The 12,636-nt window shown below is 36.9% G+C and overlaps 1 protein-coding gene across 2 annotated transcripts in view; it reads right to left on the minus strand.

Annotated features, from left to right (window-relative positions):
* The window catches only part of ACTL6A (actin-like 6A), a 58,699-nt gene that overhangs the window by 37,713 nt on the left and 8,350 nt on the right, over window positions 1-12,636 (minus strand). For both annotated transcript variants that reach the window (XM_006867699.1, XM_006867700.1), the window contains exons 2-4: window positions 9,868-9,944; window positions 9,537-9,711; window positions 877-977 (exon numbers count right to left, since the gene is read on the minus strand). In XM_006867699.1, coding sequence (XP_006867761.1) covers window positions 877-977; window positions 9,537-9,711; window positions 9,868-9,944 — 353 coding nt within the window. The remainder of the gene's footprint in view (window positions 1-876; window positions 978-9,536; window positions 9,712-9,867; window positions 9,945-12,636) is intronic.

The following is a 12,636-nucleotide window of genomic DNA, read 5'->3' on the forward strand; positions in this document are numbered from 1 at the left end:
TAATCTTTTACAATAAAACTTCTTTATCATATATATTTAATCTGAATCTAAATTAAAAGCTGCTATAAATTACATAAAATTTTTCAAAGTACTTTACAGGGAAATCAAAATTCTTATAAACGTTGCTATGTTTTACTAGAGTCAGTTCTGACTCGGTGACCTCATATAGGGTTTCCAAGAATGGCTGGTGGTTTTGAATTGCCGACCTTGTATGGTTAGCAATCCAGTGCTTATCTGCAGTGCGACACCATGGCTCTCTTATAAACATAATATACGAATACTAGGAGTGAACCAGAGTATTTGGCTATCAAAATCCTAAATAAGAATTTTAAACTATCAAATCCTCCCACTTATAGCTGGTACGTACAAAAGAAAGCAGGGTTTAGGAACAATAGCAAAATATTGGTAATTTATAATCATGCTAGTCTTGTGGGCCTATTTTGCCAATGTACCAAATGTATTTTATAAGAGACTTCAGTACAGAAACTTCAAGCCCTAGTTTAATACTTAACTCCTCTCTTAGAGATTTGAGTTTAAAAGTAGACATATATTGCGTCTGGGACACATAAACTAAAATAAGAAGCAGTCCATACAAAAGGAAATATAATGTTAAACCAATCCTTGTGGGTAAAAATAACCACTAGAATCAACTAAGTCGCTTTGTTGTTGTTTAAAAAAAAAAACCTTTTTATTAAAAAAATAAATTAAAATTACTATTTTTCATTAATTCCCTTCCCCCAATTTCAAAATTCTAAATAAGAATTTCTATGTCTCTTTAAAGAAAACAGAAACATTCTTCAAATGGGTAGAAAACCAAAAGAAAAAAAAGAAAAACACTACTCAAGAGAAACTTGGAAAAGAAAATCTTTCTCTCACCGGTGCTTCTGACATGAGCACAGGATGTAGGCTGGCTTCTGATTTGACATGCATTTTATACGTATGATCCAAAATAGCCTGGAAACTATCCCAGTCTTCAACTAGAATATAAGATTAACAGCTTGAAGGCAACACTTGGTTAGATGAATACAGTTTCCTTTTTTTTTTTAAACAGTATCTTTTGAGAGATTGTATGATTTAGCAGTTAATACTTTAACACAAAGAATTTACTTTTTCTACAGAGAATTTACTTATTTTATAAATCCATTTCATAACAAAGCACTTAATTGTATGTAGGCCATTCTATTTTCTAGATATAGAATCTCTCACCAGTATTGACTCCAGAGTTGTTCCAAATATAATTAATGAATCTAATAAACCTTAAATAGCAAATATTCAAAAACAGTTATGTGATACACACCTGTCATTCAAACTATACTACTTGGAGAAAGAAGACTAAAAGACACTAGTATTTTTTTAAGGAATTCTAAGAGAATTATATCTTCCATTTGACTTCCCCCAAAACATTCCACTGAAATTGCTTACATTAGTCACTAATAGAATCTTCTAAGATTTTAATCCAGATGTTAATCCATTTCTAATTTACTTGACCTCTTGACACTGTTGACCACTCAAACTTCTCTGCCACAGCACAAAGGAAAAATGTCAAGTTGTGTAACATAGCTCCACAGGCATATCTGGATTTTTTTTTGTTTTTTTTTTTTTGTCAATTTACTTCGTTGATAGCTTTAACTTCAGTCTCCCCCTTCTTAGTGTTAAATCTCAAAGTCACAACTGAGAATAATGAGAACCACTAGACTATTCTATGCTTCCCTAAGCTTTTTACTCTCTTGACCTTCTCCTAAATTGCCATTTCTTTTCACTCTCTTCTATTATTAAACACATGCCAAGTTTTTATTGGGAGCCCCACCCTAAACTTTATTCTCATACTCTTTCTGGGTTCTAAAATTTTAAAAACAATTCCATGTTTTAAAATTTTATCTCATGAATCAAGTCACTTCAGGACAAACCCCTTTTCAAGACTAAAACTCAAAGAGAAAGCACGAGCAGGAGTGAAAGTTCGCTGGTGACAGAATACATTGGTCTACTTGTGAGTGGAAGCTGGGGAAAGGCAGTAATGAAGACCTGGGCTGAGTTCGACCATATTCCATAGATTCCTGTCAACTTTGAGATGAAAGAACGAAGAGGAAGGGCTGGTTTGTTCTAACTTTGTGGAGACTTGGGGACTCATGAGCCCATGGACACTGATCTAGGCACAGAGGGCTAGAGCTGAGAGTGAAGTGTCCAGCTAATACAAAGTGGGAAGAGGTGCGCAAGAATGCCTAAACTGGCAGATAGTACCCATTTGACCTAGTTTGGATGACTTGATGATCAAAACTCGACTAGAGGAAGATAAAGAAATTTGATACAGGAAGCAAGTGTAAATTGCTACAAATTGATGAACTTGACCAATACTTATCAATGTTGTTGCTGTTGTTAGGTGTCATCGAGTCGGTACTGACCCACAATGACCTTATGCACAGCAGAACGAAACACTGAACGAAACACAGGGCCAACCTCACTACTGTTGCCATGCTTGAGTCCACTTATCAATGTAGTAGCTCAAAATACCAACTGAGAGGGAAGGAGTCTTCACATCAAGTACCAAGCCTAACACCTCAGTACACAGAGTTGACAGGGATGGGCAACTTAGACATTGGCTACCTAAAATGCAGGAGAGGTGGGTTATAAAGGCACAAAGTGGCAGGCTTACGAGTGTTCAAGAGGGAGTTTAGTTTCAGAGCGTGCAAGGGAAGGCAGAATCCCCATTGAATAGTTTTCATCTTGTCTAGACCAGACTGGTGAAAGAAGATGAGGATGGGATTCTTTTGATTCAAGAGTAATTGTTATCACAACTAATTGCAACTGTTACAACTGTAAAGGTAGAAGTTCTGTAACAAAAAGGGGGGAGTAGTTAATGCTATATTCTAGGAAAAGAGGACCTTCAGACCATCAAGAGAGAAGAGCATGAACGGAATGTGGGATCCTAACCAGAGAAGCAGATGAAGGCAGAGATTATGTCATGGAGAGACAGGCGCAGCTGAGGACTCTAGATTCACAGAAAGAGAAAGGTTGTGTGTTGGCAGGCAGGAGGCTGGCTTGCAAAATGTGCCCTTTGGTTGTTTAAACCATTATATATCCCTGCCTGTTTTTGTATACATTAAAAAAAAGGGGGGGGGGAGGCAAATACTGTTAATCAATGGTGCACAGAGGTGACTGTAATCATTGTATTGAAACGAACTATGATTGGTTGAGTGCAAAACCAAAGTTCTCCCACGTAAACTATCACTCAATTCACAATAAAAGCATTAAAATAAATAAATAAATAAATAAAGATCTTATGCAGCAAAAAAAAAAGAAATCTTATAACCTTTTATTAACCTGCTTATTGGGACACCATCTGAATCTCCCAAACACTCCAAACTCACTAATAAACTCATTAAATTGCTATGAAGAAAAGAGTTCAAAGCAGGTCTGAGACTGCTATTCTTCTTAGAAAGGCTTCTTTACAGGGTTAATCCTAGGCTGGCATCTGGGAACTTGTAAACAGTTCCTTACATGGATAGAAAATGATCCCTAAAAGTAGTTCACTGTTTCTAAACTGTACAGTTATGCTTATGTTGAACACCTATTTTCCCTTTCTGAAAATTTGGTACATGCTAGCCAAAGGGTACCTGTGTAACCCAATCCCTAATAAAAATCTTGGGTACTGAATCTCTAATGAGCTTCCTTGGTAACGAACTTACATACATATGTATTGTTACTGGTATGAGGAATTAAGTGTAGTGGCTCAATAGATAAGCTCTGGTCAACAAATCACAATGTCTGTGCTTTGAGTCCACCAGCTACTCCACAGGACAAAGATGAGGCTTTGTCCATCCGCAAAATGTTTAAAGCCTTGGAAACCCTATACAGGGTCACTATGAGTTGAAACTGACTCCAAGACACTTAACAACAACAACATACGACTCCAGTATAAAAAATCCTCATGGAAACTTGTACCTTGTTTCATTAAGACTTCACCCTGTACCCCATTTTTCCCTTTGTCAATTTAGCTTTGTATCCTTTCAATGTAATGAATCTTAGCCATGAATATAACTAGGTGCTGATTTGTGAGAGATCTAGGAAATAACTGAAGCAAGGGGTGATCCTGACACACTTGGCTTTTAAGATATTAAAGCTTGCTCTTCCCCTCTTGACTCCTAGCTCAGTGTGTGGGACCCTTTATTCAGTCACATGAATGAATAATCTAAGAAACTCTCAACTCTTCTCTCTCTTTCACCTTGGTTTCAATGACTTGGTAACACTATGTCCCTTGAATAGGTCTCAAAGTCACCTAAGCATCCCTACTGTTAATGTCTTAGTTCTCTATCTTGACTCTGTCTCCTAACTGGTTCCTATCACTTGTAACTCCCTCCAATCTATCCTAGAACAGTCTTTCCAAATGGTATGCCTCTATTAAACTCCTTTGGGTTACCCTACAGTTATTAAAATTTAATAAACTCCAGGGATGGTTTTTACCACTTGCCTGACATACAGTGGTGGCTTGTGTATTGCTGTGATTTTGGGAGCTCTACCACAGATATTTTAAAATACCAGTAGTGTCACTCATGGTAGACAAGTTTCAGTGGAGATTCCAGATTAAGACAAACTAGGAAGGAAGAGTCCTGGTATGACAATGAAGGATAAGCACTGGACTGCTAATCACAAGGTCAACAGTTCAAAACCACCAGTTGCTCCTTGGAAACCCTATACAGGGTCACGAGGATTCAAAACAGACTTGATCGATGGCATTAACAACACAGGAGGAAGTAGATCACTTATGAATGGTTAGCAGTGGAACACTGTCAGGTACAGTGCTGACAGATGGTCCCTCAGATTGGAAGGCACACAAAACATGGCTAGGTTAGAATTGCCTCCTCAGAATAGAGTTGACCTTAATATGTGGATGGAGTTCAGCTTTCAAGATCTTCATTTGTGGATAGGGCACAACTCAAATCGAGAAGAAATGACTGCAAACATGCATTAATAAGAAATGGAATGTACCAAGTATGAATCTAGGAAAATTAGAAGTTGTCAAAAATGAAATGGAACACATAAAGATCACTATCCTTGGCACAACCTATGGACAACATTGCGAAGTATGAGTATTCTAGGACAGTTAATTGTTCTCATGAGGAATCTGTCCATGGACCAAGAGGCAGTTGTTCGAACAGAACATGGGAACACTGAATGGTTTAAATTAAGAAAGGGTTGTATTCTTTTACCATACTTATTCAACCTGTATGCTGAGCAATACAGGATATTGAGAAGCTGGGTTATATGAAGAAAAACGCGGCATCAGGATTGGAGAAAGACTCATTAACAACCTGCAATATGTAGATGACACAACCTTGCTTGCTGAAAGTGAAGAGGACTTCCTTCAGTATGGATTGCATCTCAATGTAACGAAAACAAAAATCTTCACCACTGGACCAATAAACAACATTCTTATCACTGGAGAAAACACTGAAGTTGTCAAAGACTTCATTCTTCTTGGATCAACTATCAACACTCACAGAAGCAGCAGTCAAGAAATCAAACAACGTATTGCATTAGGCAAATCTGCTGCACAAGACCTTTTTAAAGTGTTGAAAATCAAAGATGTCAGCTTGAGGACTAAGGTGTGCCTGACCCAAGCCATGGTATTTTCAATAACTTCATATGCATGCATAAGCTGGACAGTAAATAAAGAAGACCGCAGAAGAATTGATGCTTTTGAGTTATGGTGTTCGAGGAGAATACTGAAAGTGCCATGAGCTGCCAAAAGAATCAACATATCTGTGTTGCACAAAGTACAGTCAGAGTGCTCCTTGGAGGCCAGGATGGCCAAACTTTGTCTCTCATACTTCGGACAAATTGTCAGAAGGGACCAGTTGCTGGACAAGGATATCATATTTGTTAAGGTAGAGGGTCAGAGAAAAAGAGGAAGACCCCCAGTGAGATGGACTGGCAAAGTGGCAGCATCAATGGACTCAAGTGTGGCAACGACAGTGAGGTTGGCCCAAGATCGGGCAGTGTTTCATTCTGCTGTGCACAGGGTCGCTGGCACCTAACAACAACAGTGAACTGAAATCGACTGGTTGGCCATTTTGAATCTGACAGTCATATGGTTTACTATGGCCAGAATGATAAATTGAAGAGAAACGGTGTTGCATTCATCTTGAAAAATAACATTTCAAGATCTTGAAGTACAATGCCGTGTGATAGCATAATATCCATATGCTTATAATGAAGACCAGTTAATACCACTATTCTTCAAATTTACACATCAACCATGAAAGCCTGTGATGATGAAATTGAAGAATTCTATCAACATCTTCAGTATGAAATAGATCAACCATGCAATCAAGATGTATTGATTATTACTGGTGATTGAAACACAAAAGTTGGAAACGAAGAGGAAGGATGAGCGTTGGAAAATATGGCCTTGGTGATAAAAATGATGTAGGAGATTGCTTAATAGATTTTGCAAGACCAACAACTTAGTCATTATAAACACCTTTTTTTAAGCAACATAAAAGGCAACTATACATCTGGGCCTCACCAGATGGAATACAAAGGAATCAGACTGACTTCATCTGTGGGAAGAGACAATGGAGAACCTCAATATTATCAGCCAAATCAAGGATAGTAGTGGACTGTATCACACACAATTAATATGCAAGTTCAGGATAAAGGTGAAGAAAAATAAAACAACTCCACGAAAGTCAAAATAAGACCTTGAGTATATCCCACCTGAATTTAGAGAGCATCTCAAGAACAGAACTGATGCATTAGACATCAATGACCAAAGACCAGAAGAGTTGGGTAAATAATAACATCAAGAAAATCATACACTAAGAAAGCAAAAGATCATTAAAAAGAAAGGAAAAAAGTTCAACATGGATGTCAAAAGAGACTTGGAAACTTGCTCTTGAGTGCAGAGAAGCTAAAGAAACGGGAAGAAATTATAACGTAAAAGAGCTGAATAGAAAAGGGCAGCTCAAAAAAGACAAAAGTATTATAATGAAATGTGCAAAGAGGAAGCGTTAGAAAGCCAAAAGGGAAGAATACACTCAGCACTTCTTAAGTTGAAAGAACTGAAGAAAAAATTCAAGCCTTGGGTTGTAAAAGTGAAAGATTCTATGGGTAAAATAATGAATAACACTGGAAATATCAGAAGAAGATAGAAACAAAATGCAGAGTCATTATACCAAAAACAATTTGCCAATGTTCAATCATTTCAAGAGGTACTGAAGAAAGACATTCAAGCAAGACTGAAGGCACTGGAAAAAAAAGAAGGCTCTAAGGGAACACAAATTGAAATGTTTCAACAAATGGATGCAACAATGGAGGCACTTACTCATTTATGTCAAGAAATTTGCAAGACAGCTATCTGGTCAACCAACTGGAAAATATCCATATTTGTATTCATTCCAAAGAAAGGTGACCCAAAGGAATGTGGAAATGATCACACACTATCATATTATAAACAAATGAAATTTTGCTGAAGATTATTCCAAAAACAATTGCAGGAATACACTGATAGCGAGATGCCATAAATTAAACAAAAGAGGACATGGAATGAGGTATGTCATTGCTGAGGTCAGCTGGATTTTGGCTGAAAGCAGTTAATACCAGAAAGATGTTTACTTGTTTTATTGGCAATGCAAAGACTTTACACTATGTGGATCATAAAAATTTTTGGACAACATTTCAAAGAATAGGTATTCTACAACACTTAAATGTGCTCATGAGGAACCTGTGCATAGATCTTGTTCATTAGAACAGAACAAGGGGATACTGAATAGCTTAAAATCAGGAACGTATGCAGCAGGGTGGCAATCTTTCACCATACTTATTCAATCTATATACTGAGCAAATAATCTGAAAAGCTGAATTATATGAAGAAGAATGTGGTATCAAGACTGGAGCAAGACTCATTAACAACCAATGATATACAAATGAAACAACCTTGCTTGCTGAACGGGAGGAGAATTTGAAATACTTACTGATGAAGATCAAAGACTAGAGCCTTCAATATGGATTGCACTTCAATATAAAGAAAACAAATGTCCTCATAACTGGACCCAATAAACTAACATCATGATAAATGGAGAAAAGACTGAAATTGTTAGAGACTTCATTTTGCTTGGATCCACAATCAACACTCATAGAAGAATTAGTCAAGAAATCAAAGAACGTATTATATCAGGCAATACTGAAAATAAATAAATAAATCTCTTTAAAGTGGTCAAGAGCAAAGATGTCAGTTTGATGCCTAAGGTGAGCTTGACCCAAGCCATGCTATTTTCAATCGCCTCATATGCATGTGAAAGTTGGGACAATGAATAAGACTGTAGAAAAATGGATGCATTTGAATTATAGTGTTAGAGAACAACATTAAAAATACCATGGGTTGCCCGAAGAATAAACAACTTAGTCTTGGAAGAAACACAACCAAACTGTCCTTAGAAGTTAAGGATGGTGAGACTTTGTCTCTCGTATTTTGGACATATTATCAGGAAGGACCAGTGCCTGGAGATAGGACATCATGGTTGGAAAAGCGGAAGGTCGGTGAAAAAGAGGAAGACACCCAAGAAGATGGATTAACACAGTGTTAGCATAACTATTATGAGGACTGTGCAGGACCAAGCACTGTTTCGTTCTGCTGTGCATAGGGTAGCTATGAGTTGGCACCTTACAAGAACAACAGGGATGTTTTACAAGCCCTTTGATGATTGTTCTCTGTACTTTTCCTACTACTGGCCCTGATGCACCCAACGTTACAGGCATAATTAATTGTATGGCATTTCTACACACCTATGCTCCTTTCATTTCATCCTTTAATACATGTTATTTCTTCATTTTGTCCAGCCCTGCCACTCATGCAAAGTCTCATTCACTGATCAAAATTCAGCAGAGAAGAAACCTTAAACCAAAAGTATCCCCTGATATCTTCTTAAAACCAAATAATAATTCAGCTTAACTAATACAACATTTCTGCTGGAGTATTATGATCTTTTAAGAACTACCTATATGTGATCAAAATGACAACAGTGACTCAAAAGATTAGTTAGGAACCTTTGAGGGCAGTGAATTTTAAGTTAATGGACAAGGAACAACTCAAAGAATGTAATCAATGTCACAAAATGGTACATTTAGAAACGATGCATATATTCTAAATAACAATAAAAAGATTCAGCATAAGCATAAAAGTTATTTCCTTTGTGAAAATTCCTGACTCCAGTGACATTTAAGTACATTTAAATACATCTCCTCTCTAATATTGTTGCATATTGAACACAGCTGTTACACCACTGACCACACAGAGTACCAAATATGTATGCACACATCTACGTTCCTTACCTAATTATGTATTCCTTAAGGAAAGGGATCATACATCTCTACAGTCTCAGATCCTAGCATATCAATTTGTTGAAGAGGAAAAAAACCAAACATATCTATCTATATCTGATGTTCAACTTCAACAATGTAAGCATCCATTGTTTTAAATTTAAAATGCACCATGCAGACTCTGTATTTATACTCAAATTCATGGTAATAAAATATCCTACCCATTCCATTTTTTAGTGGTGAAATCGCATCCATGTTCTCCCTTGGAACACGCAAGGCATTGGTGTCTATGTAGTAAGTAGGACCGCCTTGTTTGCTTTTATCGCCATCTATCTCCATCAGTGTGCTTCCATCATCTCTTTCGGACACCATCCCAATAGCTGTGGGAAAATCCACCTGTAGGAATCAAAAACATCAAGTTTCACCTGCTTTCAGCAAGGAGCAAATTTTCCCTAAGAGTGCCTTTTACCATATTTGTTTTGAATTAGAATTTCTGCATGAATTTAATTCTACATAAATTGCCCTGACTTACCCAACTAACATTATACTGACCTTGGGGCAGTCCTCACCGGCATAACCAGCTCTCACAGTATAGGACCCAATGTCAAAAACAAGGGCTCCAACTTCATCTGAAAAGAGGAAAACATAACTGACATTAACAACTTGCAATTATCATGTAAAAATTAAAATACTTAGTGTGCCTAAAGTGGCATAATGTATGTGAAAACTCCATTAACAATTAAAACAGGTATTGATTGCAATCATAGCATCACTAGCTTGTACCAATTTGAAATACAGCTCAAATTAAAGATCTAAGTAAAATATAGCATGCCACATACTGTGTATCAGTAGAGGTTTAATTAGGAAAGAGATGGCGCACTAAAATTGGACAATTTGATGAAAGCTTATTTAGTAAGGGGACTATTTACGAAGATACAGAAACAATATAGGAAAACTAGGAAGACAGTACAGTGCCCTAGAAAAAAAAAACAAACAACAACAACCCAAACTCATTGCCTTTAAGTTGAATCAGACTCAAAGCAACCTTACAGGACAGAGAAGAACTGCTCATAGAGTTTTCAAAGCTGTAAATCTTTACAGAAACAGACTGCCACATCTTTCTCCTAAGGAATAGTTGGCGGTTTCCAATCACTGATCTTTTGGTTAGCAACTGAATATTTAACCACTGTTCCATCACTTAAGGCTAGTAATACCAGAAATCTGTTACTATGCTTAGAAGAAGAAACTCTTAAATGAAACCTGGAGAGAAAGTTGTGTGGGGAAGGCTACTTTACCCAGCTGTGACATTCAGCTGAGGGATACAGTCAGCCACAGCTGAACCCCGAGGTAAATAAACTAGGTAATATATATTCAACTCTCTTTTCCCACCCCAAATGGATAGGGTGAGCTTAAAATTTACTATCTGAACTGGGAAACTTCTAATAGTTATACTGGGACAAGAGACATAAACTAGAAGAGTGCTTACTCTGTTGTTTTCAAGTGCTGTCGAGTACATTTCAACTCACAGGGTTTCTGCAAAGCAGCTAGTGGATTTGAACCACTGACCTTGTGGCAGTCCAGTGTTTATTCTACAGCACCAAATTAAACCAAAATCAGAGACCATAGAGCCTCCTGATGCAGTCTTCAGGGGATAGATTTCAAGGGCACAAAGAGAATGGAAATAGGCTGAAAGTGGATCTGAGGGCACACAGGTGTTATCTAGTACACTTAGGTATGTTTTATCATATATTTAAAATAAATAATTATATTTCACACAATTGTCACAAACTTAGCCAAGCTAAGTCACAAACTTAGCCAAATCCAAAGAAAAACAAACTGAAGTGTGGCGCTGTGGGTTAATGTGCCAGACTGCAAAGTCGTTTGAACTGTAAGGTCGGCAGTTCAAGTTCATCAGCTGCTCCTAGGAAACCCTATACAGGGTCACTATGGGTTGGAACCGACTCGAAAGCACTTCATAACAACAGCATACATACCAACTAAAAATAATTAAAATGAAAGTACCATAAAAATTTGTACATTTCAAAAACCGTTAGCAGGTACAGTTTGATGCTGAGAGAAAAAAATGGTCATTTTTTCTTTTTTCACACTCAAACTCAGGAAAAAACATCTTAATAATACTTTTAAAATAGTTTAACTAAAAGTGTATGCCTCCGAAAACAAAGCACCACTAACTGGGATAGGTGATATTGAGAAATGAAGTTACAATGGGAAGGAAAAGGCAACAGAGCTTCTGATATGTGAAATACTCATGGCCATTAGGTGCAAGTGATGTTGAGGCATAGTAATAAATTCAGAATTTTGATCTAAACTTGTTAGGGTTTATGAGATTTGAGATTAGATTAGGTAGAAACTGATATCCTAGGATATCAGGGGACAAATCTACCATGAGGTTCCTGGTCCTCCCAAAGAGTGCATGAATGGATAGAACAACGTTTTACTGAAATTTATATAACCTATTTTAAAACATTCTAAGAAGAAATAAATTAGTTTCCCAAATGTTCAAAGGGATTCATGACATAGAAAACATGAAGGATCACAGGTAAGTGTAACAAGAAAGCAAAAAGTATATCTTTGAAGAAAGGGAGCTGAAATTTTTGGTTAACCAATTAACTTAATTAGAATATTTCTTTTTTTCTCCTTTGAGACATTTTATTACCTTGAGACTATTGTCTATCTTTTGAGACTATCGGTTTATATTACTTTATTTTACAAATAAAAAGCCATTTTAATAAATTTGAATTCACATAAATTTAGTCTCTACTATTAGCATTTTCTAAGGAGCTCTGGTAGTGTAGTTGTTACCAATAGGGCTGCTAACCTCAAGGTAGGCAGTTCGAAACTACCAGCCATTCTGCGGGAGAAAGATGAGGCTTTCTGCTCCCATAAAGACTTACAGCCTCAGAAACCCTGTGCAAGGTCACTTTGAGTTGGAACCGACTCCACAGCACATAACAACAACATTAGCATTTTCTAGTTTTAAACAAACACAGCAGAAGGCCATGCAAGTAGGCTATTGCTGCATTGTTGCTGCTACATTGAAAAGAGGATTAAATCAACTGTTATGGCTGAAAGAGGTCTCAGGGTCATCTCTCCTGCTTTTTCCTCCCCCCTCTTCATCCTAATGATTTTCCATAAGGATCGATACACTGAATATGTTATAAAAAACATGCAGATACATATTAGGTAGCTTTTTTTTTTTTTTTTTTTTTTTTAAGGTTTTTATTGTGGATTGAGTAAAAGTTTACAGGGCAGAGCATCAGTTTTACATTCAACAAATCATACACCTTGTTTCATTACAAT

This window comes from Chrysochloris asiatica, unplaced genomic scaffold (genome assembly GCF_000296735.1).
Source record: "Chrysochloris asiatica unplaced genomic scaffold, ChrAsi1.0 scaffold00108, whole genome shotgun sequence".
NCBI lineage: Eukaryota > Metazoa > Chordata > Mammalia > Afrosoricida > Chrysochloridae > Chrysochloris > Chrysochloris asiatica.